Here is a 27,917-nt window from a genome sequence, read left to right as displayed (position 1 = left end):
GCAGAAACTTGGCTTGCATTCCTGAGCGTTTTGAGGACTGTAGCATGCCCTAATTGAGGTGTTTAGTACAACTAAAGGACACAACGGGTTTGATCTACAGAGACCATCTTCGCAGGGAAGGGGATGGTGTGGGCAGCAGACATGAACAAAGGGGATAGTGTAAGGCAGGCTGTTCCAGGGGCAATAATGAAGGGTTTCATTCCACTTAAAGAACAAAAGGAATAGAGACAGCAGCAGAACCTTTGTGCCTGCTCCATCATTCAACACGGTCATGGCTGGTCTTGGGTTCCATGTTGTTGCCTACTCCTCATTTCCCTCAATTCCATAGGATAGAAATATGTCTCTTGGGTTGGGAACAACTGGAATTCTTTCTGCCAAATAAGCTGTTGGTGCTAGAGGTCACGGGAGACTTTACCAGACTGTGATTGATGGCCAGGTTTGGGGAAAGGGTAACAAAGGATACAAAGGAAAAGGCAGGAAAATGCTCAGATCCACAATCTGACTGTAAGGTGTGCAAGCTCAAGATACTGAGTGGACTCCTTCTGTTCCTACGCATTGTGTCTGTGCACTGAGCTGTCCTCAGTCTGTTTATTCTCGGCCACATTGATCGTCTCTCTCTCTTATCGAGAGCACCATCAGCAAATCACAACAGTTCTATTTATAAAGGTTCAGCACTGCAGCTGGGAAATCAATTCAACGTCCACCGACAGGAGAACTTAGCACAAAATGCACGGACCCCGACATAGACCTGCGGCTGCAACTGAACCCAGAGAAATGAGACACGGCAGCATCAATCTCCAAGTGGGGAACCCACTGTTGAGGTGGCGGTGGGGGAACGAGGGAATGAAGGTGAAGGGGTGGGTGTGGAGGAATGAAGGTACGACGGAGTGCTGGTGCACAGAGGCCAGGGTATATTTTAAAACACAACCCTCCGAGATCTCTGCATTCCTCAAATTCCAGCCACTAGTGTATCCCTGTTTTTAAATGCTACACCATTGGGCGGGCGTGCCTTCAAACAGCCTAGGCTCCAAGCTCTGGAGTTCCCTCCCTACAACTCCTCTCTACCTGAAAATGACCTCGTTGGCCAACCCATTGGCGATCTGCCCCAATATTGCCTTAAGTGGCTCGGTGTCAAGTTTTGCTTTATGCTGTGAAGCATCTTGGGACATTTCATAACACTAAAGGCACCATGTAAATATAAGTGATGACTATATTTGTTGACCGTGCTGATGCACTCTGGCTCCATTTTTCAGAGTTAACGCTTTGATGGACTTTAGATATGGGTCAAAGCTGGAATCAGCTTGATTTTTCAGCTCTCCCAGCCTCTTCGGGCGTGAATTTTTATCAATGTCTACGTAACATGTTAAGCCATGCTGACAGCAGTGAATGAATGGTGACAGGGGCCCAGATACACACAGCTCCGAGTGCTCCACTAGGCAGGGTCTGACAGTTCATCACAGCCAAAACCAAAACAGGGAGGAAAGACCGTCCTGAACTGAAGATTTTTTAAAAAAATACAAAGCCAATGCAGTTTTATTAGACTGATAATAAAATAGCCAACAATTAGGAATAATGTGCACAGGACAAGGGTGACATCATTGTCAATCAAATATCTCCAGTTAAAAGCAGGCTATTGGAGGAAGGTAATTATTCCAGACTGTGATTTTACTTTAACCACTAGGCTGAAATCAATCTTAAACTGTCAAGTAAGTTCCTTATATGGTGTCTTGAAATAAAGTAAATCTTAAACCAGATAAAAAGAGTTAAAAACCACACAACACCAGGTTATAGTCCAACAGGTTTAATTGGAAGCACCAGCTTTCGGAGCGTCGTTCCTTCATCAGGTGGTTGTGTCAGCACTGCTCCGAAAGCTAGTGCTTCCAATTAAACCTGTTGGACTATAACCTGGTGTTGTGTGGTTTTTAAACTTTGTACACCCCAGTCCAACACCGGCATCTCCAAATCATTAAATCAGGTTGATTCAAGTTTGAAGGATGTATTTGGTGCACAGAAACAGAAAGAGCAAATATTGCTCAACATGTTTAAAAGCATCAGGACTCAGCAGCATCTCACAGCCATATCTGCAGGTGGGTGATGGGAGAACATACTGACTCAGGAATGAACTTGCCTGAACCTTCTGCTTATTCTAGTGAGAATGATGCTACCAGATCAGCAAATGAGCAGAGAAACTGAGCACCCTCATAGGAACATAGGAGTAATTGCAGGAGTAGGGAGTCCAGCCCTGTGAGCTCGCTCCACCACTTAACACGATCACGCCTGATCTTATCCTGGTCTCGACACCGCTTTCCTGCCTGCTTCCCATGGCCCTTTACCTCACATTTCATCAGAAACCTATCCATTTCTTTCTTGAATCAACTCTGCCTCCACCGCACTCTGGGGCGGTGAGTCCCACAGATTCACAACCCTCTGACAGAAGTACTTTCTCCTCACCTCAGTTTTGAACCAACCTCCTCACACTCTGTATCTCTGACCTCTAGTTAGAGGCTGTCCCACAAGGGGGACCATCTGTACAACGGTCCACCTTAGCGACCCCCTTTAACATTTTGTATCCCTCAATCAGATCGTCCCCCCATTCTTCCAAACTCCTGCATGTTATTCAACCGCTCCTCGTACAACAGCACTTTCATCCCTGGAATCTAACCCTCCAACAACATCCCACTACCCTTCATAAACAAGTGTGTTCATTGTGTATTAAGTTTGTTGAATTGAGCACAAGGTGGTGACATTAACTGGGGGTTCACTACATAAAACAAACACTTTTATTGCTTGCCAGAGAGGTACTTGCTTGTACTATATGTCCCTGTTAGAAAATGCTTGTAAAAAAAGTGCGTAAAGATTGGCTTCTTCATCAGCAGACCTTCTAGAATCCAGCATGCGGTGGACCATTTGATTGATAGTTTCAATTCACAGACAAAGCCCAAATGTGTCATCAATTGCAGCGTTTTGGACAATCTTCCCATTAGAAGCTTGTGTGAATCCAAAAACCGTGCTGGTGCTGAGGCTGGGGAGTCGACTCCCTCAGGTTTGAGTAGATGGATATATTCTGATGAATCAGAGATTTCTTCACACACCTCTGGAACAAGTGGGACTCGAACCCAGGCCTTTGCGCTCAGAGATACAGACACTACCACTGCCCCACAAGTACCCTCATGGATGGAATTATATTCACTTGCAAAAGCCACAGCAGGTACTATGGCAAATGGCTCTTTTCAATGGTGGGGGGGAGGGGGGGCAGAATCATTCTTCAATTAGCTTCAGCAATAATCGATTGAAATTTTTTAAATCCATAGATATTTTTAATGAGCCTGTTCAGAGATGTTAAGGAACACCTCTGGAGTAGGCGGACCTTAAACCCAGGCATCCTGGCTCAGGGCACTAATGAGCAAATGGGATTTGGAGAGGAGCGAGATGAGGCAGAGGTCTACCGTTTCTATCCTGAGGGTGAATAAGGGCAGTCAGTGAGATTCCTGAAAACTGTCAGTCAGAGGGAATTCAACCGAGCTGATGAGTTTAATCACTGACATTTCATTTATCCATGTGTCCGAATTCCACTTGTGTGATTTTCTTTGAAAGGAATGCGAGCGTTACTGATGAGGCCAGCATTTGTTGTCCTTGGCTTAAGCACAGAGAGGATTGCTTGGTCATTGCATAGGGCAGTTCAAAGCAGGGGACATTGGTGAGAGTCTGGAGTGACATGGAAGACAGACCAGGTAAAGACAGCAGACAGCCTTCCCCAAAAGGACATTATTGAACCAAATGGATATTTAAGACAATCTAGGAGTTTCATAATCATTGTTAATAAAGACTGGTGTTTTATTCCAGATTTATTCCTTGGTTACATTGAACGTGGGGTTTGAACTCATGTCTTTAGTCTCCGAGTCCAGGTCACTGAATTACAGGTAACAGTACAAACATTCCACCATCCCCTCATTGGTACAGGTTATGTTAATCATGTTGAAAAGAGAACTATGTAGCGAAAAGTTTTGATCTTACAGATTGGATCCACAATTGGCTGAGTGGCAGGAAGCTGAAGGTGTCCAATGGGGTCCCGCAGGGGTCAATGTTGAGACTCTCGATGTTTGTAGTTTATATAAATGGTTTAGACTTGAATGTGGGAAACTTGATCAGTAAGTGCACAGATACTAAAAACATTTGCGGGAGGGCAAATAGTGAGGAGAACAGCCTGACAGTACGGAAGGATACAGATAGGCTAGTCAGTGGCAAATGGAATTAATTCAGATAAATGAGAGGTGATATACTTGAACAGAACAAACAAGGCGAGGAGATACATGATGGGCAGTAGGAGCTTCAGATCAGAGGGTCCACGGCGTGCACGTCCACTGGTCCCCTAAGGTATCAGGACTGGTGGATAAAGTGGTTAAGTAGGCATAGCATGGAATACAATCCCTATAGTGTGGAAGCAGACTGTTCAGCCCATCAAGTCCAGACCGTCCCTCTGAAGAGCATCCCACCCAAACCCACCACCCCCTCCTCTGTAGCCCTGCACTTCCTACAACTGATCCACCTCACCTGCACATCCCTGGACACTATGGACAATTTAGCATGGCCAGTCCATGCACATCTTTGGACTGTGGGAGGAAATCAGAGCACCTAGAGGAAACGCACCCAGACGTGGGGAGAATGTGCAGACATGGGGAGAACATGCAAACTCCACACATATTGCACATGGTATGCTTACTTTTATTAATCAAGGCAAGTCACTTTAAAGGCAGGAGGGTTATACTGAAAATGTATAAAACATTGGTTAGGTCACATGAATTGTGTACAGTTCTGGAGTCCACATTGTAGGAGGGACGTAATTGCGCTACAGAGGGTGCAGAGGAGATTTACCAGGATGTTGCCTGAGCTGAAGAGAGATTGGACACACTGGGGTCATTTTCCTTACAGCAGACGAAAGTGAGAGGGAACATGACTGAGACGCACAAATTTATGAGGGGGTAAGATAGGGCAGCCAGGAAGAATTTTCCCCTTGAAGGAGCAATCAATAACAGGAGGGGGTACATTGATTTAAGGTAAGGGGCAGAAAGGTTAGAGAAGATGCGAGGAGAAACCATTTCACCCATAAAGGTGATGGGAATCTCGAACACCCTGCCTGTGGCATGAACATGTTCCATTTGTTTGCAAAAATTAAGCCACTGCATGTGATTGTACATCACTTCCAGATAACATAAATGAGCCCCATTTTGAGTGTGACAGATGATCTAAAATTGCCTTTCAGCATCATTACAGGCACACTCAGGATTGTTTAGAATTGCGCTTGAAATGTGACATTCTTGTGTCCATCCTGATGAGTGCAAGATGAAAAACTTCAGCGACATGCCTCTCCTTGGGCTTCAGATCAGTTTCACAGTTCGGTGCAACATCAAGGGCCGAAGGGCCTGTACTGCACAGTATTGTTCTATGTTTTACGTTCTACGTTTCTTTCAGCAATGTTCAATTTTGTACGAAGCAAATGCAAGAACGATGCCCCACCCCTCCACCACCACCACCTGGCTCCTAATTCCAGCCCAGTCAATGACCCTGCATTGTAAAAAGATTTTTAAAAATCTTTTCAACCGATGGTAACAAATTGGAACCAAAGAAACTGAGTATTCAAGTCAGAGCGACCTTTCAGCGTGATGGGGAGGCTAGGGGAGACAAAGACACTTCCTCTCCAATTCAAAGCCAAGATTGAGCTCTGTGTAAGTGAATCTATAGGGTCGTGAATTAGTTCAAATCAGAGGTGGTTCGGTCCACTTTGTTGCTGACTCTGGGCAGTGATGCAGTCTGTACGATGCCGGTAGCTGCGTCTTTTTGCAATGGTGTTACACCCTTACCCTGGCACACAACTGGTCTGTGTCACACAGTCATACAGCACCGAAAAAGACCCTTCGGTCCAACCGGTCCATGCCGAACTACAATCCTAAACTAAACTAGTCTCTACTGCCCGCTCCTGGCTCCTAGACCTCCAGATCTTTCCTATTCATGTACCTATCTGTGAGCACTCAGTGAAGTACTCAAAGCAGAGCCAACACTGGGCGACGCATGTTTAATATTCACTGACTGCTGGCAATCATTTGGAAGTTTCTTTTTTACCCCTCCTACCACTCGCACGAGCAGTGGAAGTCTCGTGGTGCAGTGGGTAACGTCTCCATGTCTGGGGCCAGAAGATCTGGGTACAAGACCCATGCCAGTACTGGAGTGGTACGGTGGCTGGCACCACTGTCACACAGCGCCAGGGACCCAGATTCGATTCCAGTCTCGATGACTGTCTGCGTGGAGTTTGCACTTTTTCCCTATGTCTGCGTGAATTTCCTCCAGGTGCTCTGGTTTCCTCCCATAGTCCAAAGTTTTGCAGGTTAGGTGAGTTGGCCATGCTACATTGCCCATAGTGTTCAGGGGTGTGTAGGTTAGGTGCATTAGTCAGGGGTAAAATGTAGAGTAATAGGGGAATGGGTCTGGGTGGGACCCTCTTCAGAGGGTTGCTGTGGACTTGTTGGGTCAAATGGCCTGTTTCCACACTGTCGGGATTCTATGAGTACTTGATCCTTACAGATAACCTGGCTAAACAGGCTGGCTGTCATTTTATAATCCTAGCATTGGTGGCAGGAGGTAACTGTGGCAGGACTCCCTGGTCCGGCAGCACTGCAAGGTACTTTACAGCACAAACAGCCTCCCTACATCGAACATGTTCACACAATGGTCTGACCATTGGCTGTATTCCACGGCTAATGTCCTTCTCCCTTCAAAGGATAAGCAGCAATGGTGTTAAACTGCTGCGAGAGGGACAAATGGAACCCATCATCTGGCTGCATGCAGATAAACTATTCTGAATGAGTCAAGTTATGGCAGCTCAGCACCTGGATTGTGTTGCGGAGCTCTGGGATGTGGTACTATTCCACAATGAGGAAGGGGTGGGAGTTGATTGAGGCATGAGCAGGGAAAGGGAACTAGGGCAAGTGCAAACTGGTGGCCATTAGTGGGGTAGGGAGAATCGGGGGGGGGGGGGGGGGGGAGAATGGGTTGCTGTCCGCTGCTATAACTTCTACTTTCAGTCACATGTTCCTACATTCAACACCTCTTTAAACATCAAGCTTGCAACATTCTTGAGCATAACAAAGGCAACCACGAATGTGAAAGGAGATGTGCAAATATGGAAGTCTTTGTCCTAACCGCAGCACTGTATAATTAACTGGTATGAAACCAGTTATTCCCAAACGTGTAACCACACTATTTTATACTGTTGAATAACTCTAGCTTCTGTTGCTCATTTAAAAACAGTAAACTTCATCAGATTGAGGTCTAATCCTCAGAAAATTGTGCCCCTTTAAGCATCAGAAGGTGAGTCTGAAGCTTACACAAGCACAAAGCTGTTCCAGCACTCTACACAGTGGCCTCACAACTCCCGTCACAATCTCTCTCCAGTTTATTTGGTTTCCAACTCAGCAGTTCTCCAGCACTCTGTCACAGACAATAAAACCAAGAAATATAATCATTAGGGACTAGATAAACTTCGCACCCAGGAGCCTAGAGTACCATTAGCTTCTGGCACATCATTTCCTTCAGCCTGATTAACGGGTTGCCACTTTCCCTTTTACCCGTCAAAATATCACTCTACTCACTCAACTCGTTCAGGATCTGACATGTCCCACAACTGGCTGCACTCACCTCTTAACCAAACACAGCACTCTGACCCAAACCCACACTGGGTTGTTTTTAACGCCTATAACTTTGATTAGATTATATTCCCAACATTGTGGGAACAGGCCCTTCGGCCCAACAAGTCCACACCGACCCACCAAAGAGGAATCTGCCCAGTCCTATTTCCCTCTGACCAGTACACCTAACACTACGGGCAATTTAGCATGGCCCGTCCACCTGACCTGCACATCTTTGGATTGTGGGAGGAAACCGGAGCACCGGAGGAAACCAACTCAGACGCGGGGAGAATGTGCAAACTCCGCACAGACAGTTGCCCGAGGCTGGAAACGATCTTGGAACCCTCGTGCTGTGAGGCAACAGTGCTAACCACTGAGCCACCATGCCGCCCAATTTATTCAAGGAGCAATAATTATGTAGGTTAAGATGTCTCCCCTGTTGGCGAGACCATAACTAGGAAGCACAGTTTAAAAATTAAGGGGGAATGCCATTTATGTCCAAGATGGTGCGAAAATTGTTTTACATGAGAGGGTTGTGAATGTTTGGAATTGTCCACCACAGGAGCTGTGGAAACTCAGTCCCCCCTAGTTCTGGTCTCTCCCACAAGAGGAATCACAACCTTTCAACATCCCTCTGCATCTTATCTGTCCCAAAAAGGTAATCTCTCATTCATCTGAACTTCACTGTACACAGATTCATCCTATCCTCATAAACCACTTCCTTCCAACGCAGGAATCACTTGAGTGAATCTTCTATGTACAGCTTCTAATGCAATCATATCCTTCCTGAAGGAGACTAAAGCTGTGCATATTTGGATTCCCCATTCCACAATGTCAAACCTCCTTTCCAAAAATGCAATTCCATTCAAAACATGGAGGTTAGACCCAACCCCTTTTGCAGGTGCACACTCTGCAGGGCTCCTCATGTGCAAGTAATCCCAGGTGGAACTGAAGACACAAGATATTCTCAAATTGGCCTGAACAGGACAACATTCACCTCATAGTGGCACGGCTATTTAAATAGCTTTGCTTCACCTCTTGCCTTCTTAGAAGCCACTTGTGAATTGCTGATTCCACAATTAACTCTAGGATATTAAAATACAGAATCAGTACCTTCAGATTAAAAGAATAACCATGAAATAGATTAGCCTGCAGAAATGCAGCATAGGCAATCGTAAAAAGGTATTAAATATTTTTTTGCAGAATGTAAGAAATAGGTGCAGAAACAGGCCACATGATCCCTTGAACCTTTCCTCAAGTTCATTTTTCTGCCCTATCCCCATACCTTTCAATTCCCAAAATCTTACCCTCGCAATGTATTCATCAACAGAGCAGTCATCATTGGGTTCCAAAATTCCAAAGATTCATAATACTTTGAAAAAGCTCCTCCTCTTCCTCATCTCAGTCCTAAATGGCTGGTTCTTTACCCTGAGGCTAGGACTGCCAGGTACCCACCAGCTATCCAAACGGCAATCTTCCAGCCAACATAGTAACACCAGGTGGGCTTGGCACAACTGGTCCTAATCTCTTATGGTTGTGGGCGTCACTTTATGACCAGTATTTATTGTCAATCCCTAATTGCCCCTGAAATGTGTAGTTCTCCAAGCCATTTCAGAGGGCATTTAAGAGTCAACCATATTGTTATGAATCTGGAGTGGCATGCAGGCTAAATTGACAGCAGATTTCCTTTCTTAGACAACATTAGTGGACCAAATGGGTTTTTACATTAGTTAATTCATGGTCCCTACTACTGAGACTAGCCTTCAATTCCAGACTTACTTAATTACTTGAATTTAAATTTCACCAACTGTCATCGTGGGATTTGAACCGGTGTCCTCCCAGCATTAATCTGGATCACTGACATTATCAAATATGCCAATGGTACCCCTAAACTTTACATTATATCCTATCTGCTCACTCACTTAACCAGTCTATTATATTCTATCTGCTCACTCACTTAACCATTCTACATTCCCTTGCCAACTTGTATTGTCTTCTCTCTTCCTTAGACATAGCATTTGGCAAACTCATGATCTCCACTATGCAGAAGGACAAGGACAGCAGATACTAAAAAATGTGTTGCTGGAAAAGTGCAACAGGTCTGGCAGCATCCAAGGAACAGGAGAATCAACGTTTCGGGCATAAGCCCTTCTTCAGGAATCCTGAAGAAACGTTGATTCTCTTGCTCCTTGGATGTTGCCTGACCTGCTGTGCTTTTCCAGCAACACATTTTTCAGCTCTGATCTCCAGCACCTGCAGTCCTCGCTTTCTCCAAGGACAGCAGATACACAGGAACATCATCATCTACAAGTTGCCCTCCAAGCTGATGAAAACAGTTCAAGACAGCGGTTCTGATTCAGCCACAACTGGAGTATTATACCCAGTTCTGGTCGTCACACTTTAGGAAGGATGGGAGGGTGCTCGTCAAGGGGACTTTTGTCAGAATGCTTCCAGGGATGAAAGATTTTAGCTCCAAAGTTAGGGCAGTGAAATAGGGCTTTTTGTCTTTGAAGTGTCGGGGATTGAAGGAGACATACAGAGTAGAAGCCGCTCCAGCCTGCTCCGTCATTCATCATGGTCATGACTAATCAGCAACCCAATTCCCTAATCCCAGCCTACCCCCACATCCCTTGATCCACAAGAGCTATATCTACTTCTTTCTTGAAATCACAATGTTTTGGCCTCGATCAATTTCTGTGGCAGTGACTTTCACACGCTGACCACTCTCTGGCGAAAGAAATTTCTCTCAACCGCAGCTTAAAAAGGCTTCCCCCCCTCATTCTTCAATTATGACCCCTGGTTCTGGACTCCCCCACCATCAGGAACATCCTTACTGTGTTTACAAGGTCTAATCTTGTTAGAATTTTTATGAGATCCTCCCTCATTCTTCGAAGCAAGATTTGATGGAAGTGTATAAAATGATGATAGCTATTGATAAGGTAGACAAGGAAAGGCTGTTCTGATTGGGGGATTATGTAAGGACATTTACACACAGATTTAAAGCTTTGGGCAGGAGATGGCGCTGAGGATGGTGTTGAGATCTTGCTTACTCAGGAAGTGGTAATCCCGGAGTTTAGTGGTTACATGGACGGTGGAAGCAGAGGTGATGAATGATTGTGAAAGTGGATTGGTCCTTGATCAAAATGCCCCTGCAGAGGCATGGAGGTAGTGTGTTAGGACTGCCCTAAATAGCACAAAATGGCCGACAGCTGCCCATTGCTACAGGAGTTAGAGCATATGGGAAAATACTTGCTTGATATAGTCTCTGCAAGTAGAACAATAGCAGCTATGTCTTAAATGTGCTAGAATGTGCAGCTGGCAACTATTATCCATTGTGAAAAGCTTCAAGAAGAAAGATAAGAAAGTTTGTGAAAACATCATGACCAGGGGCTGGACCACCAGGCTGTCCATCTCTTTAAGATGCTGTATGAGAGCGCGAATTACAAAGGAACATCTCAGCATTGCTGACCAATAGGATCAAAAATTGGGGGGGGGGGAGCACTAAGTTTTAACTGCATACAATCTGAAGTTTGTGTGTGCCTTACGGTAAAGAAAATCTGAAGCTGTAACAAAGTTGGACCGAAATAAAGTTGGATCTGAATCTACAACCGGACTCGGACTCTCACTGGAAAATATGAGATCTAACACAGAGGAATTGAACTGAAAGGATTGTTCTACAAATAGCAAGCATAGATTCAATGGGGTGATGGTTCTCTTTCTGTGCCATAACACCTCAATGACTGTTGGACATTGGTAAGAAGTTCATCTCGGAACTAAACAGCACAAGAATCTGTTGACAAGAGTATGCAACAGTTTCTTTTTTTCTGTACCTTATTTCAATGTATTGGAAATGGCCAAAAATGGCTATTTTTCATGGGTGAGGGGACTGCTGGTCATGTGATGGCAGGTCACATGATAAATCTCCAGTAAAACATACAATGAGAGCTGTCAACCACAGGTCGAGCATTAAAATCCTGTTGGGATATTTCTGAAATGAATCTTCTGTGGGGAAAAATGATCAAGGGCTCCTAAATACCAATCTTTACAGAGCATTCACACCTGGAATTATGCCACCCCTCTCGATTCTGGGAAAGAAATACTCCTCCGTGTGAGAGTTGGAAATGGCTGCGATTCCCCAAGGTCCCTCACAGATCAGTGCAGCACCACTAACTGACTGCAATCTCTCTGAAAGTGTAAATGAGCTGAAGGTGACCTTGTCCAATTCTGCATTGCGTTGCTATTAGTGAGTCACTGCAAACAGCACACGTCACAAAACTCACAGACGGTACATGCTTAGCACACATAGACAGCATGTGCCAGATGGCCCACAGTAGGTCTGTGGCAGATGTACATGCTATAAAAGTACATGGCAGATACACACACACAGGAGGCACACAGCACACACCAAGAGGTACACACACACAGACGGCACATGTTTAGAAGGTACGCACAGCTCACTGCCTCCCTGTCCACAGATGTTGGACAGCATGGCCTATGGCCCACTGAAGCCTTTAAGAAGCCAATTGTTTTTTTTAAGATTACTTACAGTGTGGAAACAGGCCCTTCAGCCTAACAAGTCCACACCGACCCGCCGAAGCGCAACCCACCCAGACCCATTCCCCTACATTTACCCCTTCACCTAACACTACGGGCAATTTAGCATGGTCAATTCACCTAACCTGCACATAATGCCTCAGATGTGACTGAGATATAGCCTCCATGAGCTCCTCAAGTTCGGGAACTGGACTGACTTTTAATTGGGAATGGTACTGATGGGATAAGGCAGGGTACGTGGACCTTGTAAAATTAGGTCCCCGTCTCTGAACTCTATTCCTCTTTGGGCTGAAGACTTCATTCTTAAAATAGAGCTCAGAGTTTCAATGTTATCTGTGTGGGGTACTAGCGATGGCTTGGAATGTGCTGGTCAGTTTCAGGTCAGTCCTATTTTAAATTGGCACCAGGCTGAAGATCCAGGGAGCAGGATCAATTGTCTGGGTTTCTTCAGAGTTTGCCTTCAAAGCACGTGATCACAGAGGTTTATTTTTACAGTTGTATGGTACAGACTTGGTGACTCGTGTGTTAAATTATCCATAATTGCAGGCAAGTAAGGTTTGTCCGAGGTTACTTGCACATTAGCCTGCAAGAAACGTGTCCCTACTGAAGCATGCTAACAAAGTATGACAAACGTACACAAGGACTCACACTGATCTACCCCCAAATAGCAGAATCATACTCCAATTTCACTACAACTAAATATATTGCTATAATGGAGTATTTTTGCATCAGGGAGCTCGATTGCTATTTGCACAGTGAACAAAATAACTATTCCACAAGTTTCATACTTTAGATGTTAATTTTACAGCGCTTCACTGTGTAAGTATGGGTAAAAGGCAAATGATGTCTCACAGTACAGAGTTAATGCCACATGAACTGCCCTTCTCAAGGGCAACTAGGAATGAGCAATAATAACTAGCCAGCCAGCGATACCTACATCCTGTGATCAAGTTTTTTTTTTAAAAATGGTGTTGCTAACAATAAAAGACGCATTTTGTCAAAGATTTCTGTTTTGCATTCATCAGACTAATTCACAAGACAGAAGGCATATTGTAGTATGGACCAAATCTCAAAATATTTTAAGAAGGTAGCCTAGACCCTAACTTTTTCTTACTTTAAAGCCAAATGTAAAGTGCCTGTTCCAGATGCAATACGACTGGTCAAACTTTTTGGCATTAAGCAAAACACGTTTTTTTTTAAAAACACCGTAGTTAAAATACATGCAAAGAAAGAGGAATTTAGAATAACAACTCTACTAGAAAATGACACTGAATAATAGATTAAGTAACTATTACTAATTATTCATTCCAATATAGCAACACACCCCTTGGCCAAAAGGAAAATTCAAACACAGATTCTCATGCAGTTCTCCAATTCTGGAGGAAAAAAAACATCAAGAGAAAACTCAAAGCATAGCACCCAGGAGACACTCACTGAAGTTTCCAACTCTGTTCAGACACCAGCAGAAATCCTGATCTGAGAAAGCTGGCTGCATTTAAAAAAAAAACAAGGCTTCTCAAACTCTTAAGTGGTCTTCAGTTGTCAGCTCAGCAACTCCGCCTTAGAATCTCTCTCCCAAAAACAAACCAGGCCAAAATAACCTCTTAAAAACTACCACACTGTCACAGGTGAAATTTGAATTCAATAAAAACCTGGAATAAAAACTAACCATTGTTCATTAATGTCCTTCAGGGAAGGAAATCTGCCATCCTAACCTGGTCTGGTCTATATGTGACTCTACACCCACAGCAATGTGGTTGACTCATAACTGCCTAAACAGTGATAGATAATAAATGGTGGCCTAGCCTGGATGTTCACACCCCATGAATGAATTAAAACAAAATTCCCCACGGGCAATGCCTTGATCAGAGTTAAATGGCCTGGTCAGAATTTAAATAAATAAAAGCTTGTCAGTTAAAGATGCCACCATCTTTACTAATCAGAATCCATTTCCCAACTAATCAGCATCTTTTTCTCATGTAATATAAACTGCTGTTCCCCTTAAGTTCTAGTATTCTTGTAATCCGGTCCTGATGAGTGTTAGGACAGCATGCCGTGTTTCAGAAACATTCCAGTTCTGTACCACCAACTGACTGAATTAAAAATAATTTTATCTTCAAGCAGCCAGGAATTCAATTTAAAAACTGAAGAAAGTAAGTTTCGGAGGAAGAAAAAAAAATCTAGAGAGCATTACGATCAATCTTAAGTAGATGCTGATTCATCTCCTCTGACACACATCAGGGACCACACTTCAATCCAATGAACAGCTTGCCATGCCAAGCCAACTAGCACAACCAGTGGGATCTTAAAGATTACTGAAAGTATTCATCTCTCTGGACCAATGATCCAAATAAAATCACCTCACTGCCAGTAATAAGTCAAAGTGAGTTGGCACACTGATTCAGAGTGCCATGTGGTGTGGTAGCTGTTAGTCTGTTACTCCATTCTCTACTTCAATCAAGAGGACTCTACGGAATTTGGCCCATTGAGTCTGTGCTGGCTCTTTTGAAGAGCTACCCGCTGAATATAATTCACTGGCTCTTGTCCCATATTCAGCAATTACATCTCCTTTATATCATGGCTCAGTGGTTAGCACAGCTGATTCATAGCGCCAGGGACCCACTCGATCTCAGCCTCTGGTGACTGTCTGTGTGGAGTTTACACATTCTCCCTATATCTGCATGTGTTTCCTCCTAATGCTCTGGTTTCCTCCCACAATCCAAAGATGTGCTGGTGAGGTGGATTGGCCACACTAAGTTATCCACAGTTTTCAGGAAAGTGTAGGTTAGGTACATTAGTCAAGGGAAATGTAGGATTACAGGGATTAGGTAGGGAATGGGTCTGGGTGGGATTCTCTTCGGAGGGTTGGAGTGGACTTGTTGGGCTGAATTGCCTGTTTCCACAATGTGGGGATTCTATAAAAAAAAGTCTTTATTTTCTTGTCAATTAAATAAAAAGAGCTTTCCTCACACTGTCTCTGATTCTTTCATTGATTATTTTGAACCTGTACCCCAGGTTACTGACCCTTCACTTCTAGCAAGTTGCTCTTTATTGCTGTCTCCAAGCTGAAACATCTCCATCACATTCCCTCTTTAATTTCTCTTCTGGTGAGAGCAGTCTCAGTTACTCCACTTCATTCAGAAAACTGTGATCCTTAATCCCTGGAACTAGTCTATTAAATCTCTTCTGTACTCTTTCCAAACCTTCACATTCTTCCTAAACCACAGTGCCCAGAGTTGGACGTGATTCTCCAACTGTGGCTCAACCAGTGGCTTCTATAGTTTAATCTTGGCTGTTGTTCTGAAATAATCTTGTTCATAAAGTGCAGGATCCTGCCTCGTTAATCTATCGTGTCGTGTTCAAAGATCTGGAAATCTTCTATAAAATTGCACCATTTAACATGGATTGTCTGCCCTCCTCCATCCCATTCTTCCAACCAAAGCTTTATCACATCACACTTTATTTTACATTACATTTCCATCTGCCTTGCGTTTGCCTGTTCCACCAGGCTGTTAAGTTCTGAGAGACTACAAAGAATGTAAGGGATATTAGCCACAGCGTCCTAGAAAAAAAGAGAGGGAGACAGGAGAGAGCAAAAAAAACGAAAAAGGAAAAGAAACCAGGAGGAGAGTCTGTAAGTGACAAGAGTTGGTGAAAAGTAAAGGAGATGCAAAATGGACAGTAAAAGACAAAAGGAGAAACCATATTAAATAAAGCCTGCATTCCATATCGGCAGTGAGTGATTAATCAGTCAGTCAGTCAGTCTGTTGACAATCCCTGGTCAATGAAGGGGTTATTTGCCTTCTTGAGCTTTCCCCGGCTCTCGGATCTTCAGTGTTTGTCATCTGCCTAGACTCTAACCCCTCAGTGAAGCAGAGCTTACCATGATGGATGGTCCAGTGTACTCTCTTCCTGGCTCCAGGCCAAAGCCAAATCCTCATCAGGTGGGCATTTGGGGTAGCTTTGAAAGGTTTCCTCTGGTCAATCTGGGAGTAGAGGGACACCTCAGAGGTCTGTTACTATCATCCTCTCTGCCTTCAATAAAACACAGTGCCACATTTAACACTGGGTGGTTAATGCTTCCTCTTTTAATTCTTCCATAGCTCTTGCACTTCAGTCACTGCTTATCCTCTGACTCCAAGTAGATCTTGCCTCTGGATCCTAAAGGGCAGCCTGCCTCTTTGTCTAGCCCTAGGATGTATTTTTGATCAAATCAGCTTCCTTTTCTTTTTCCCAACCTTTCCTCACTATGCACCGATTCAATGGTTGCCTGCATGATTAGGGTGGCGTTATGAATTAAAACGACAACAGGGGTAAACCTGGGACATGCCTCCCAGCCTGTCCCCAAGAGTGGACGATAATGACAAATCAGCATTGACACACATTGCCAGAGAAATGTCTCTAGATGGGCCATCAGCGGATAATGAGGCAGGGACCTGCCTTCAGGCAGATCACTCAAGATGATGATGTTTCCTGAACACCTTGTACCTAGGAATACTGAGCATCCAATCCTCCATGATTTTTGAGCCAGGTCTCTGTTACTACCAACATGTTACATTCCCAGGAGGCTATATGCCACAGTAACTCACCATCTTTGAACCATACTTTCTACATTTACACACAGACACAACAGAACTAAGAGCTCTTCGTCACCACAAACAACTGTATGTTATTTCTCTCTCTCTGCCATTCCCAGTACTCCGAGGACCTTAGTTCTGAAATTGATATACTTTGTCCTGCTGCCCATCTCTTCCCATCACTTACCCATTGTGCTAGCTAACCTAACAATCTAGGTATATTGGTCCCATGTCTGTTCTGTTCCAACCCATTGGCTTGAACAGATCCCCCCAATAGAATTGGTGTCAAATTTGCAGGCATCCGTCATCCTCCATTGTTTAACACAATTGTGGCCAACAATAACCTGCCATTTCCCGCTGCACTTTCAAACCCACCCCAATGTGAGACAGGGAGGAATCCAGAGATTACCTGGCTCGAGGTCCAGATTTGTAACTTACTCGCAGATTTTTAAACTAAGACATCACAGCTCCTTTATCCAATTCCATGAACTGGATTCCTATATCTTCCCCTTTCCCCTGAGATTTTTCTGCACCTTCTCCTTTACTGTGGCACCAGGGTGACAAGGGTATATCATACTGGTCTCATGTTGAAACTGGCAGAACTGGTTGTCAGTGCGCCCTCCCATACTCAGACTGACTACAGAATCCCCCAGTCACCACTGTCAAAAGGAGAGGCACGTTATCAAAGCTTTTTTGTCTTAATGCAGCACCCCCCTCCCCAACTTTAACCCCCAAACACTTCACAGAGCCTACCGAAAGGCAACAAAGGAAAAAGGACCAGTCTGCATTCATAATCGGCAGTTGCACCCAATAGATTTATAGCTGATGGCAATCAATATTCTCGTCAAATCCATTACTGAGATGTGCTAAACTTTCACAAGGAACCTCGCTCCTGTCTGCTTGCTCATTGTCCAGAATGTTCACTTTTACTTACTCAGAAACATATTTCCAATTCTGTGGCCCTAACTCTGAGTTGTAAGTTGAACGGGGTCATTACAGAGAGCACCAGATCACAGTAGCGTTTACAATGAAACTTCGTTTTGACTCCACAAGTGATTCCACAAGGATTGAAATTTGACAAACAAAGTCACCCGCAATGATCCCACATTGCAGGCGGCTGAAATATAATAAAAAGTGATAGTATTGAGATAATAGATCATTGTGCTCCTGTAATTGTAATGGATTCTGAAAACTTACAATACAGTGGGACATCTGTTAGCCTACCCCCAACGTGGCAAAGAAATTGTTAGATGGCTGAAACAACAGTTTTATGGTGGTTCATTTCACCTTTCCATCAGCTCTAGTATCTTCGGCTTCTCCTGAATCTACAGTCAGCTGTTTGGAAGCTATTTTTAATCTCCTGGTGTCACGAGATGTAATTAGAATACAATTAGGAGACCGACATGCAGCTATCAAACCCATCCATCCAACAATGTCTGGTGTGGGATTGCAGCCAATTCCCTGATAACGTCATCCTGAAGAGCAGAACATATTAATTACACTGTGGGGAAAATCCCGCCCGGCAAAAGACATTCAGGATACGGCATTACATATCGAATACTGAAAGGTAACTAAGGAGCTAACACCTAACTCACACGAAGAATCACTGCGGCCAAGTGAAACGGGGTGGATTGGCTTCCTAGTTAACTCTACTCTTGGTCAACCACCAACAAAGATTCTTAATTATTTGTAGTGTGCAGCAATATCACATTGCAATTGTAGAATAATCATTGGATCAGAAATATGGAGCTGACTGTTAATTACAAAGTTGTCTTAAGTGAAAAGGAAAAGAAATATTATCTACGAACATGGAAAACACATGCACAAACACAGGTATATCGAGGGGAGAGGGTCCAGTACAATGGGAAGAGAAAGGATACAGTTTGAAAAATTCTTAGAGCCCTTGAGTTGCTACAGATGAACCTGAGACCACAGCTATTTAGTTGATGTATCCTCAACTATAGTAAACTTGTAGAATCCTTGAATTGATGAACAGATATTTCTCGGATATGCGTTCTTACTGATACTGGATTTCAAGATGATGGGAAGGAAACAGGGAAGACAGGGAGATCCAATCCCTGGTATTACCAATCCATTTTCCTTTCTCTTACATTAATGCTCCTTCAAGCAGCTCCTGAAATAAATACTTGCACACTCCCAAGTCTGGCATCACTGTCCAGACATCGATAGGGTGGATAGTCAGAGGCGAAAGTGGGTACTGCAGATACTGGAGATTAGAGTAGTGCTGGAAAAGCACAGCAGGTCAGGCAGCATCCGAGAAGTGGGAAAATCAACGTTTCAGGCAAAAGCCCTTCATCAGGAATGAGGCTGAGAGTCTTGGGGGTGGAAAGTCAGAAGCTTTTTCCCAGGGTTGAAGTTTCAATTTCAAGGGGCCACAGGCTCAAGGTGAGATGGGGAAAGTTTAAGGGAGATATGTAAGGGAAGTTTTTCACACGCACATAGTGCATTCCAGGCTCCTACCACTGTCGGAAGACGTGGTGTAGGCAAGCACATTGGCGATATTTAAGAGATATCTGGATGGTGACATGAATAGGGAGAAAATGGAGGGATATGGACCGAATAAGGTTTGTTTTTTAGTTTAGTTAGGGCATGATGATCAGCACAGTCTTGGAGCGATTCCTGAAGAAGGGCCTGTGCCCGAAACGTCGAATCTCCTGCTCCCTGGATGCTGCCTGACCTGCTGTGCTGTTCCAGCAATAAAGTTTCAACTTGGAGCGTCAAAGGGCCTGTTCCTATGCTGCACTTCTCTTTTGTTCTTTTGATCATCTTTCCAAAGTGGATACTTGCAGGCAACTTTTCATGTCCAATACATTGAACTTATAATCCTTGTGTAAACTAAACCATGAGATGAGAACCTGTTAATGCCTGACTCAGTGACTAGTTTTAATGTCTTTAGACAAAATGCTAATTCCAGTTGAGACAAATTTGTTTAGGTCAATATCGATTCCTTGAACTTGCCTCAGTCTGTGGTCAGGTGATTGCTGCAGCAATTTTTAGGTCCATGCTCCTGCCTTTTAACATTGTTTTAGTCCATAAAGGTCATAGATATTAAAAATAGATGACGAAAGTTGAAAATTGACAGTCCATATTCTATCACTAGCTAAAACGTAAAGGGCCAAAATGGTTGCATGAATATAGCATTTCTTCTGACCTCTCAACATCCCAAAGCATTTTGCAACCAATTAAGTACTTTATGAAGGGTTGTTACTATTGTAATGCAGGAAATTTAGCAATCTATTGGCGCACAGCAAGACCCTGTAAAGAGGCGAAGCAATTGTTTTTCCAGTGGTGGCGGTCTTCTTGTTGGTCACTATGAGGGAGACAGGGGTTAGCCTCCATCCCTTGTGTACAAGGTGATGGCCATCTCACCACAGTAAGGACAGTGGCCAATCAGAGGCAGAAATCAGGGTGCCCTTTAGTGACAAGTTGTCTTCAGCTGTTGTGTAATGACTTGTTGTGACTGTTTGAAGGTTTTGTGGAATTTTGCTTTTGTCTTATGCTTTCATGGGGTGTGGGCGTTGCTGGTGAGACCAGTGTTTATTGTCTATGCCTAACGGGTAGTTAAGAATCAACCACATTACTGGGGGCCTGGAGTCACATGTGGGCCAGTTGTGCGAGGTATGTTTTGCTTCATTATTGAATCAGTTAAATTTTTGCAACCAACTGATGATAGCTTTATGGTTGCCTTCACTGTGGCTGACTTCGCATTCCAGATTTTGTGAACCGAAGTCAAATTCTATCCGCCTTCATCGTGGGATTTGAACCAATGTCCCAAAAGCTTTACCGTGCACCTTTGGAATACTAGTCCAGTGGCATTAGCAATATGTCACTGTCTGATTCTCACACTGCCCCAAATTAGACAGGAATCAGATTCACTTTATAAGTTGAGCAATAATTGTTTAATAGGTTCATTATGTTCTAAGAAGTGTTATCTTTCCAAAGTACAATTTTCATTAACTGGCTTCCTCTTTTACAATTATAGAAAGTAAGTCAGGGCTCCATCAGTTGCTGCATTTCATTTGCTCTGAAATCTTCATGTTAAAGAAGATGAATGTGAACATGCAAAGCAGTTACCAAGCGATATAGCCTGGAGCTGGTTATCCGAACTGGATGACATTCCTAGCCCAGCTGGGATGAATCAGACTCTCACCTGTTTTATGGATATTTATTTTCACCCCAAATAATCTGGTTATTTTCGGTGTTTGTTGCAGCTCAAAATCAGATATAGTGAATATTTTACACAATTTCACCTTGCTGATGGGCACCAATTCCAACGTGTTTCAGTCAGTTTGTAAACGGCCATCAGAACAGTAACTGTATACAGACATCACAATGCTGTAGCGATGATAATGAAGCACCTCACTGAAGTCAACCAGTGAAACAGCCCGGAAAACATGGCGCAATGGTATCAATGGTGTCAGACACTTCTTTAACATCGTTCAAATGACCAAAGGTGAGAGGTGGACTGTGATACGCTTCACAGGTCAATCTGGGTCAATGGCCAACACAGGTCAGAGCAGACTCGATGGACTGAAGGGCCTCTTCCATACTGTGTAATTTTTTTTACTGGTATTAAGCGAGGGATCATCCTTGGCCACAGTCTGGCCAATGCTTCGAACTGGGGGATATGATAACTCTGAGTGGATACTCTCCCATTCTCAGGGATATCAGATGTAGATGTTCACCAGCAGCCCTTAGACTAGGAATCCAGTTTCAATTAATTTTTGGGTGCTTTCACGTCAATGACTGAGGTTGCGGATTTGCCAATGGAACAAACACGAACGAATAAATTTCTCCTCAAATGTGGTAACCGTAATGTGGAGGTGCCGGTGTTGGACTGGGGTAGCCAAACTCAGAAGTCACAGGACACCAGGTTATAATCCAACAGGTTTATATGGAATCACAAGCTTTCAGAGCGCTGCTCCTTCATCATCTGATTTCAGATAAACCTGTTGGACTATAACCTGGTGTCGTGTGACTTCTGAATTTATCCTCAAATGTGAGCTGCAGGAAATAATTGGTTACATTGAACAAACCAAACCTCTTTATCCTGGATGAACGGGCTACATTCTGTTGACCCTCACACCTCCTTGTTGTGATGCATTCCAACAAACCAATATTGTTTGAGACAGACCGGTGCCTAAAAGAAGCTGTGTAAAAGGACTAAATTCAGTAAAGCCTTGTTTTGACAACTGCAGTGCAGTTTTGCATTTTGAAAATCATCAGATCAGTGCATAATAATGATTAGAATTGGAAAATAATTCACATTCCACAATATTTCATTTGTGTCGAGGCAGAAACTGCTGATTCCACTTTGAAAAATTTCTGGGAGAATGTTATAGCGTTGTTAAATCACTGAGCTGCAAACTTCAATGATGCTTCACTCTGATTAATGCTCAGAATGCAAATTAATTCTGTGATTTACATCAGAAAATCAAATCAATCAGACAGCACTGGAGCCGAAATGTTGAACTGATATTAATCAGCTCGACAAGCTGTCACTGAACATTGGGTCACTCCAAGCAATCCTCCAGAACGGCAGCGAGATGCAGAAATCGTGGAGTGTATGAAAAATACTGTCCCCAAGGCATTCCACTCACTGCATCATACCCAGCCTGAACGCTACCCTGTTAAAGCTGTCCAGGGCTGTACATCTTCCTCACGCTCAGAAGGCTCTCTCTCTCTCTATTACACAGACATGGTCTACGTGATCTGCAGGTGTAAGGAGCAGTGAGAACAGTATTTCTCAATAACCCACGGCACATCCTTAAATTTAAACATCTTGAAATGATTCAAATGGCATCAATGGGTTGTGAATGAACCGGATGATATGAGAGCAGTCATTAGAGATTGTTATTGATCAAATAATCCAGAGACCAGGCTTAATGATAGAGTTCAAAACCAAGATTATTTTATTTTCAAATTCATTCATAGGGAGTGGGCTTCGCCAGCATTTATTGTCTATCCCTAGTTGCCCTGGCGAAGGTGGTAATGAGCTGCCGTTGGGTAGCACGATTGCATTAGTAAATAAATCTGGACAAAACAAAGTGAAAAAGTTGGGATCATTCATGGTGACCATGAAACTATTGGATCATTGTTAAAAACCTATTTGGTTCACTATCCTTTTGGGAAAGAGATCTGCAGTCCTTAACCAGCCTGGCCTACATATAACCACAGATCACAGAAACCTGAACTGCCCTCCCTTGGTTACCAGCATTAGGATGGATAATATAAGTATTACAGAGGAACCTCGATTATCCCAAGGATAATCGAGGTGGGGAGATATCCCAAGGTGGGGAGTATTTTGTTCAGATAATCGAATGCTGGATAACATAGTTTAACAAATCATCAGGACCTTGCAGATAATCGAGTGCTGAATAATAGAAGTTCCTCTGGTATATAGATAATGATCTGACTGAATGGCAGAACAAGCACAATAAGCTGAATGGCCAAATTCTGCTTTTATGTTCCTATATTTCCTAGCATTCTTGTAGCATAGTGGCAGTGCCCTCTACCTCTGAAACAGGAGGCCCAGGTTCAAGTCCCACCTGCTCCAGAGATGTGAAATGACATTTCTGAACAGGCTGATTAGAAAATTTCTACAGGTGGGCCTTACCAGTGATACCCACATCCTGTGACAGAGTGAATGGCGAAGCGGAAAGGGTTAATGGCCTAATTTCTGCTCCTATGTCTTATGGACTAAATTAAAAGCCCCTGTTTTGAACAGCGAGTTGCTTGCAAGGGTGGGGAAGAGTCACTGGGAGTGTGCGGGTAGTAATCGTATGTATATAGGGAGCAGGAATTCTCTGCTGACACAGAGGGCAATGTAGACTTTGGATTATCATGGACCAGTCACTTACTTACATTCATTGACAGTGAAGGCAAGTGATTCAGGCTTCAAATCATCTCCCAATATCAAAGTTAATTGAAGCAGTTGGGTTGATTTGACAATCCAGAAGCTTTCGAGGTAATTTTCTTCGTGTCAACCCACAAATTATCAAATTTATGGACTGCAGTTTCACAACCTGTCACGGGGGAATCTAAATTCTGGGCTGCCAGTTCAATCCAGGCTGTCCTACCTTTCATATACACCATTCCAAAACCCTTTCTTTTCTCAAGCAGCAGCAAGATTGAAAACAGAGTGATTGGATGCTCCTTTCACCTTTGAATGATTAAACATCATGAATTATTAACATTGCATCCTGCTGAAAAGTGAGACATGTTGCATAGGAACAGGAATAGGTCATTCAGCCCACTGAGGCGAAAGTGAGGACTGCAGATGCTGTAGATCAGAGTCAAGAGAGTGTGGTGCTGAAAACGCACAGCAGGTCAGGCAGCATCCAAGGAGCAGGAGAATAGACGTTTCAGGAAATGATGAAGGGCTTTTGCCTGAAACGTCAATTCTCCTGCTCCTTGGATGCTGCCTGACCTGCTGTGCTTTTCTAGCACCACACTCTCCACTCAGCTCAATGAATCTGCCCCACTATTCAATACAATCATGGCTGATTGAACACTTCAAAGTCTTTTAGTCACTCCATTCCCAAAACCCTGTAATCAGCAATCTACCAATCTCCATCTTAAAAATACTCAAAGACTGTGCCTCCGAAATTCCCTGTGGTAGTGAATTCCAAAGAATCACCTCATCACGGACCTCAGCAGCATCCTCCTTCTTATTAAATTTTGCCCGATTCTAGATTAACCAACTCGGGGAAACAAGAGTTCATAGATATAGGAGCAGAATTCGGCCATTCGGCCCATTTAGTCCGCTCCGCCATTTGATCATGGCTGACATGCTCCTCACCCCCATTTTCCTGGCTTCTCCCCACAACCCTTCAACCTATTACCAACTAAATATCTGTCTAACTCCTTAAATTTATTCACTGTCTCAGCATCCACCCCACGTTGGGGTGGCAAACTCCACAGATTCAAAACCCTTTGGGAGAAGTAGTTTCTCTTCAACTCTAATTTTAAAATTTACTACCCTTGATCCTAACCCTAGAATGCCCCACAAGAGGAAACATCTGCTCCACATCTACTGTATCCACACCTTTTATCACCTTGAATACCTCAGTGTGATCTCCCCTCACCCTTCTAAATTCCAGAGAGTATTGGCCTGAACTGTTCAAGCATCTTCCTACATCTAGCCTGTCTGTTCCTGAAAGTATTTTAGGTTTCAATGAGATCACTTTTCATTCTTCAAAAGTCTAGAGAATGCAGACCCAGCTTGTCCCACCTCTCTTCAAGAAAAGACCTGCATCCCTGGGAACAATTCAGATGAACTCACTTGGTGGCAGTATCGTTTGTGAGATAAGATTTTGCCCACAATACTTCAGGGCAAGGTCTAACCAAGCTCAAACAATGGAGCGAGACTCCAGTACTCATGCATTCAAGTCCTCACACAATAAAGGCTAACATTCCATTCACTTTCTAAATAGCCTGTTGCCCTTCAGTGACTTATTGACAAGGACTTTCTCTGTACAACTGCACTTTCCAACTTCTTACCATTTAAGAAATACTCTGTACACTTGTTCTTCTACATTCTCTCAATTTCCTGCATTATACTCCATCTGCAATGCTCTTGCCCATTCATGGATTGAACTACAGGGTGCTTGCTCTAGGGTCTCTGAGTTCGAGTAATTCAGAAAAGGCTCAAGGCTTGGAGAGATTCTGTTTGTTTGTGGAGAACAGCCCCCTGGAACAGGAGGAGCAGCATTGCCAACTCTCCTTGCTCAGGTTAAGGTTCAGTAACTTCAGTCGCTATGAAATGTTTTCCTAGAAGCAACATCATGATGGTGTTTAAAAGTGAGGGGAACTGACTCTGAACTCCTAAAAACCATGATCCAGTAAACAACTTTACAATGTACTGAAAGCAGGAATGGATTCTTGTAGTGCATTGGTAGTGTCCTTACTCCTGAGCCAGGAGGCCTAGGTTCACGTCACAGCTGGAACTGGAAATAGTCTGAAACCACACAACATAGGTTATAGACCAATTTGCTAGAAATCACAAACTTCCAGAGCGCTGCCCCTTCATCAGGTGGAAGAGCAGTGCTCCGAAAGCTTGTGATTTTAAATAAACCTTTGGACGATAACCTGGTGTTGTGAGACTTCTGACTTTGTCCACACAAGTTCAACACCTCCACCTCCACCTCCACCTCCACCTCACAGAATGTTCAGGGTCAGCTGAAATCTACAAAATTAAGCATTTGAGACATTTGTTGTGTAAGAGTGCCAAGGGAGATAAAGGAACGTGGGTTAAATGAGGAGATGGCACAGATTGGTGATGATCCAATAGAGTGTGGAAGAAGTGAGATGGGCTGAATGGCCTTCTCCTCTTCCAAAATAAGTGAAATAAAGCAAGCTGTTTACCTCAATCAATTAGCCCTGAACAACATGGCATAGGTATAAAAAGCACAAACCGTGAACACATTTACAATTTAGAAAATACTTCTCTTCACTGCGACATAGCTATCAAGCTATCTAAGATGGGGAGATAACAATACTGTTAAAACAGACCACGTTACATTCTGGTTAAGGCTGATATTGAGTGTTACAGAGACTGAAGCTGTTGTTTCATTAATCTCCTGGACTGTAGGAAAGGATGCTTAGTGTATCTGAAACCAAGGAATCATCACAGAGTACTGAAGGGATCTCACTCTAGAGTCAGATATGTACCAGGACTTTGACACTCACTCTCACGAGCTCAGGGGATGCTGCTCAATAGTGTAAATGGACAGAAAATACCAGATCATTGACAACAGCAATATCATCAGCAATTTACATTCAACACTGTGACATTCAACATTAATCAAAACTATTTCACCTCCAAATAAGCACAACTGTCCCATCCACCTCTCACCCTTCAATGAAGGGGACCTGTAACCCCACGCCGACCAGCGAAGGGGGACCTGTAACCCCACGCCGCCCAGCGAAGGGGGACCTGTAACGCCACGCCGCCCAGCGAAGGGGGACCTGTAACCCCCCATATCCCCGCGAAGGGGGACCTGTAACCTCACGCCACCCAGCAAAGGGGGACCTGTAAGCCCACGCCGCCCAGCGAAGGGGGACCTGTAACCTCACGCCACCCAGCGAAGGGGGACCTGTAAACCCACGCCGCCCAGCGAAGGGGGACCTGTAAGCCCCCATAGCCCAGCGAAGGGGGACCTGTAACCTCACGCCACCCAGCGAAGGGGGACCTGTAACGCCATGCCGCCCAGCGAAGGGGGACCTGTAACCCCCCATAGCCCAGCGAAGGGGGACCTGTAACCCCACGCCGCCCAGCGAAGGGGGACCTGTAACCCCACGCCGCCCAGCGAAGGGGGACCTGTAAGCCCACCCCGCACAGCGAAGGGGGACCTGTAACCCCGCCATAGCCCCGCGAAGGGGGACCTGTAAGCCCACGTCGCCCAGCGAAGGGGGACATGTAACCCCACGCCACCCAGCGAAGGGGGACCTGTAACCCCACGCCACCCAGCGAAGGGGGACCTATAACCCCACGCCGCCCAGCGAGGGGGGACCTGTAACCCCACGCCGCCCAGCGAAGGGGGACCTGTAACCCCACGCCGCCCAGCGAAGGGGGACCTGTAACCCTACCCCGCACAGCGAAGGGGGACCTGTAACCCCCCCATAGCCCAGCGAAGGGGACCTGTAACCCCCCATAGCCCAGCGAAGGGGGACCTGTAACCCCCCATAGCCCAGCGAAGGGGGAACTGTAACCCCACGCCGCCCAGCGAAGGTGGACCTGTAACCCCACCCCGCACAGCGAAGGGGGACCTGTAACGCCACGCCGCCCAGCGAAGGGGGACCTGTAACCCCCCCATAGCCCAGCGAAGGGGGACCTGTAACCCCCCATAGCCCAGCGAAGGGGGATCTGTGACCTCACGCCACCCAGCGAAGGGGGACCTGTAACCCCACGCCGCCCAGCGAAGGGGGACCTGTAACCCCACGCCGCCCAGCGAAGGTGGACCTGTAACCCCACCCCGCACAGCGAAGGGGGACCTGTAACCCCCCCATAGCCCAGCGAAGGGGACCTGTAACCCCCCATAGCCCAGCGAAGGGGGACCTGTAACCCCACGCCGCCCAGCGAAGG

General features: G+C 44.6%; 2 protein-coding genes across 16 annotated transcripts in view; both read right to left on the bottom strand.

Annotated features, from left to right (window-relative positions):
• The window catches only part of LOC122559795 (tetraspanin-9-like), a 186,864-nt gene that overhangs the window by 54,385 nt on the left and 104,562 nt on the right, over nucleotides 1-27,917 (bottom strand). The gene's annotated exons all lie outside the window — the stretch shown is intronic.
• LOC122559793 (collagen alpha-1(I) chain-like) overlaps nucleotides 24,283-27,917 on the bottom strand; it is a 4,195-nt gene continuing 560 nt past the window's right edge. For 2 of the 13 annotated variants that reach the window (XM_043709839.1, XM_043709837.1), the window contains 4 exons: nucleotides 27,731-27,890; nucleotides 27,346-27,666; nucleotides 26,865-27,217; nucleotides 24,283-26,832 (listed from right to left, as the gene is read on the bottom strand). In XM_043709839.1, the coding sequence (XP_043565774.1) occupies nucleotides 26,524-26,832; nucleotides 26,865-27,217; nucleotides 27,346-27,666; nucleotides 27,731-27,890 (1,143 nt within the window). In that variant the 3' untranslated portion in view covers nucleotides 24,283-26,523. The other 11 variants (XM_043709838.1, XM_043709835.1, XM_043709848.1 and 8 more) reach the window with 10 other exon arrangements.

The sequence above is a fragment of the Chiloscyllium plagiosum genome, chromosome 19 (assembly GCF_004010195.1).
Source record: "Chiloscyllium plagiosum isolate BGI_BamShark_2017 chromosome 19, ASM401019v2, whole genome shotgun sequence".
Taxonomy (NCBI): Eukaryota; Metazoa; Chordata; class Chondrichthyes; order Orectolobiformes; family Hemiscylliidae; genus Chiloscyllium; species Chiloscyllium plagiosum.
This window is presented reverse-complemented; position numbering and strand designations above follow the sequence as displayed.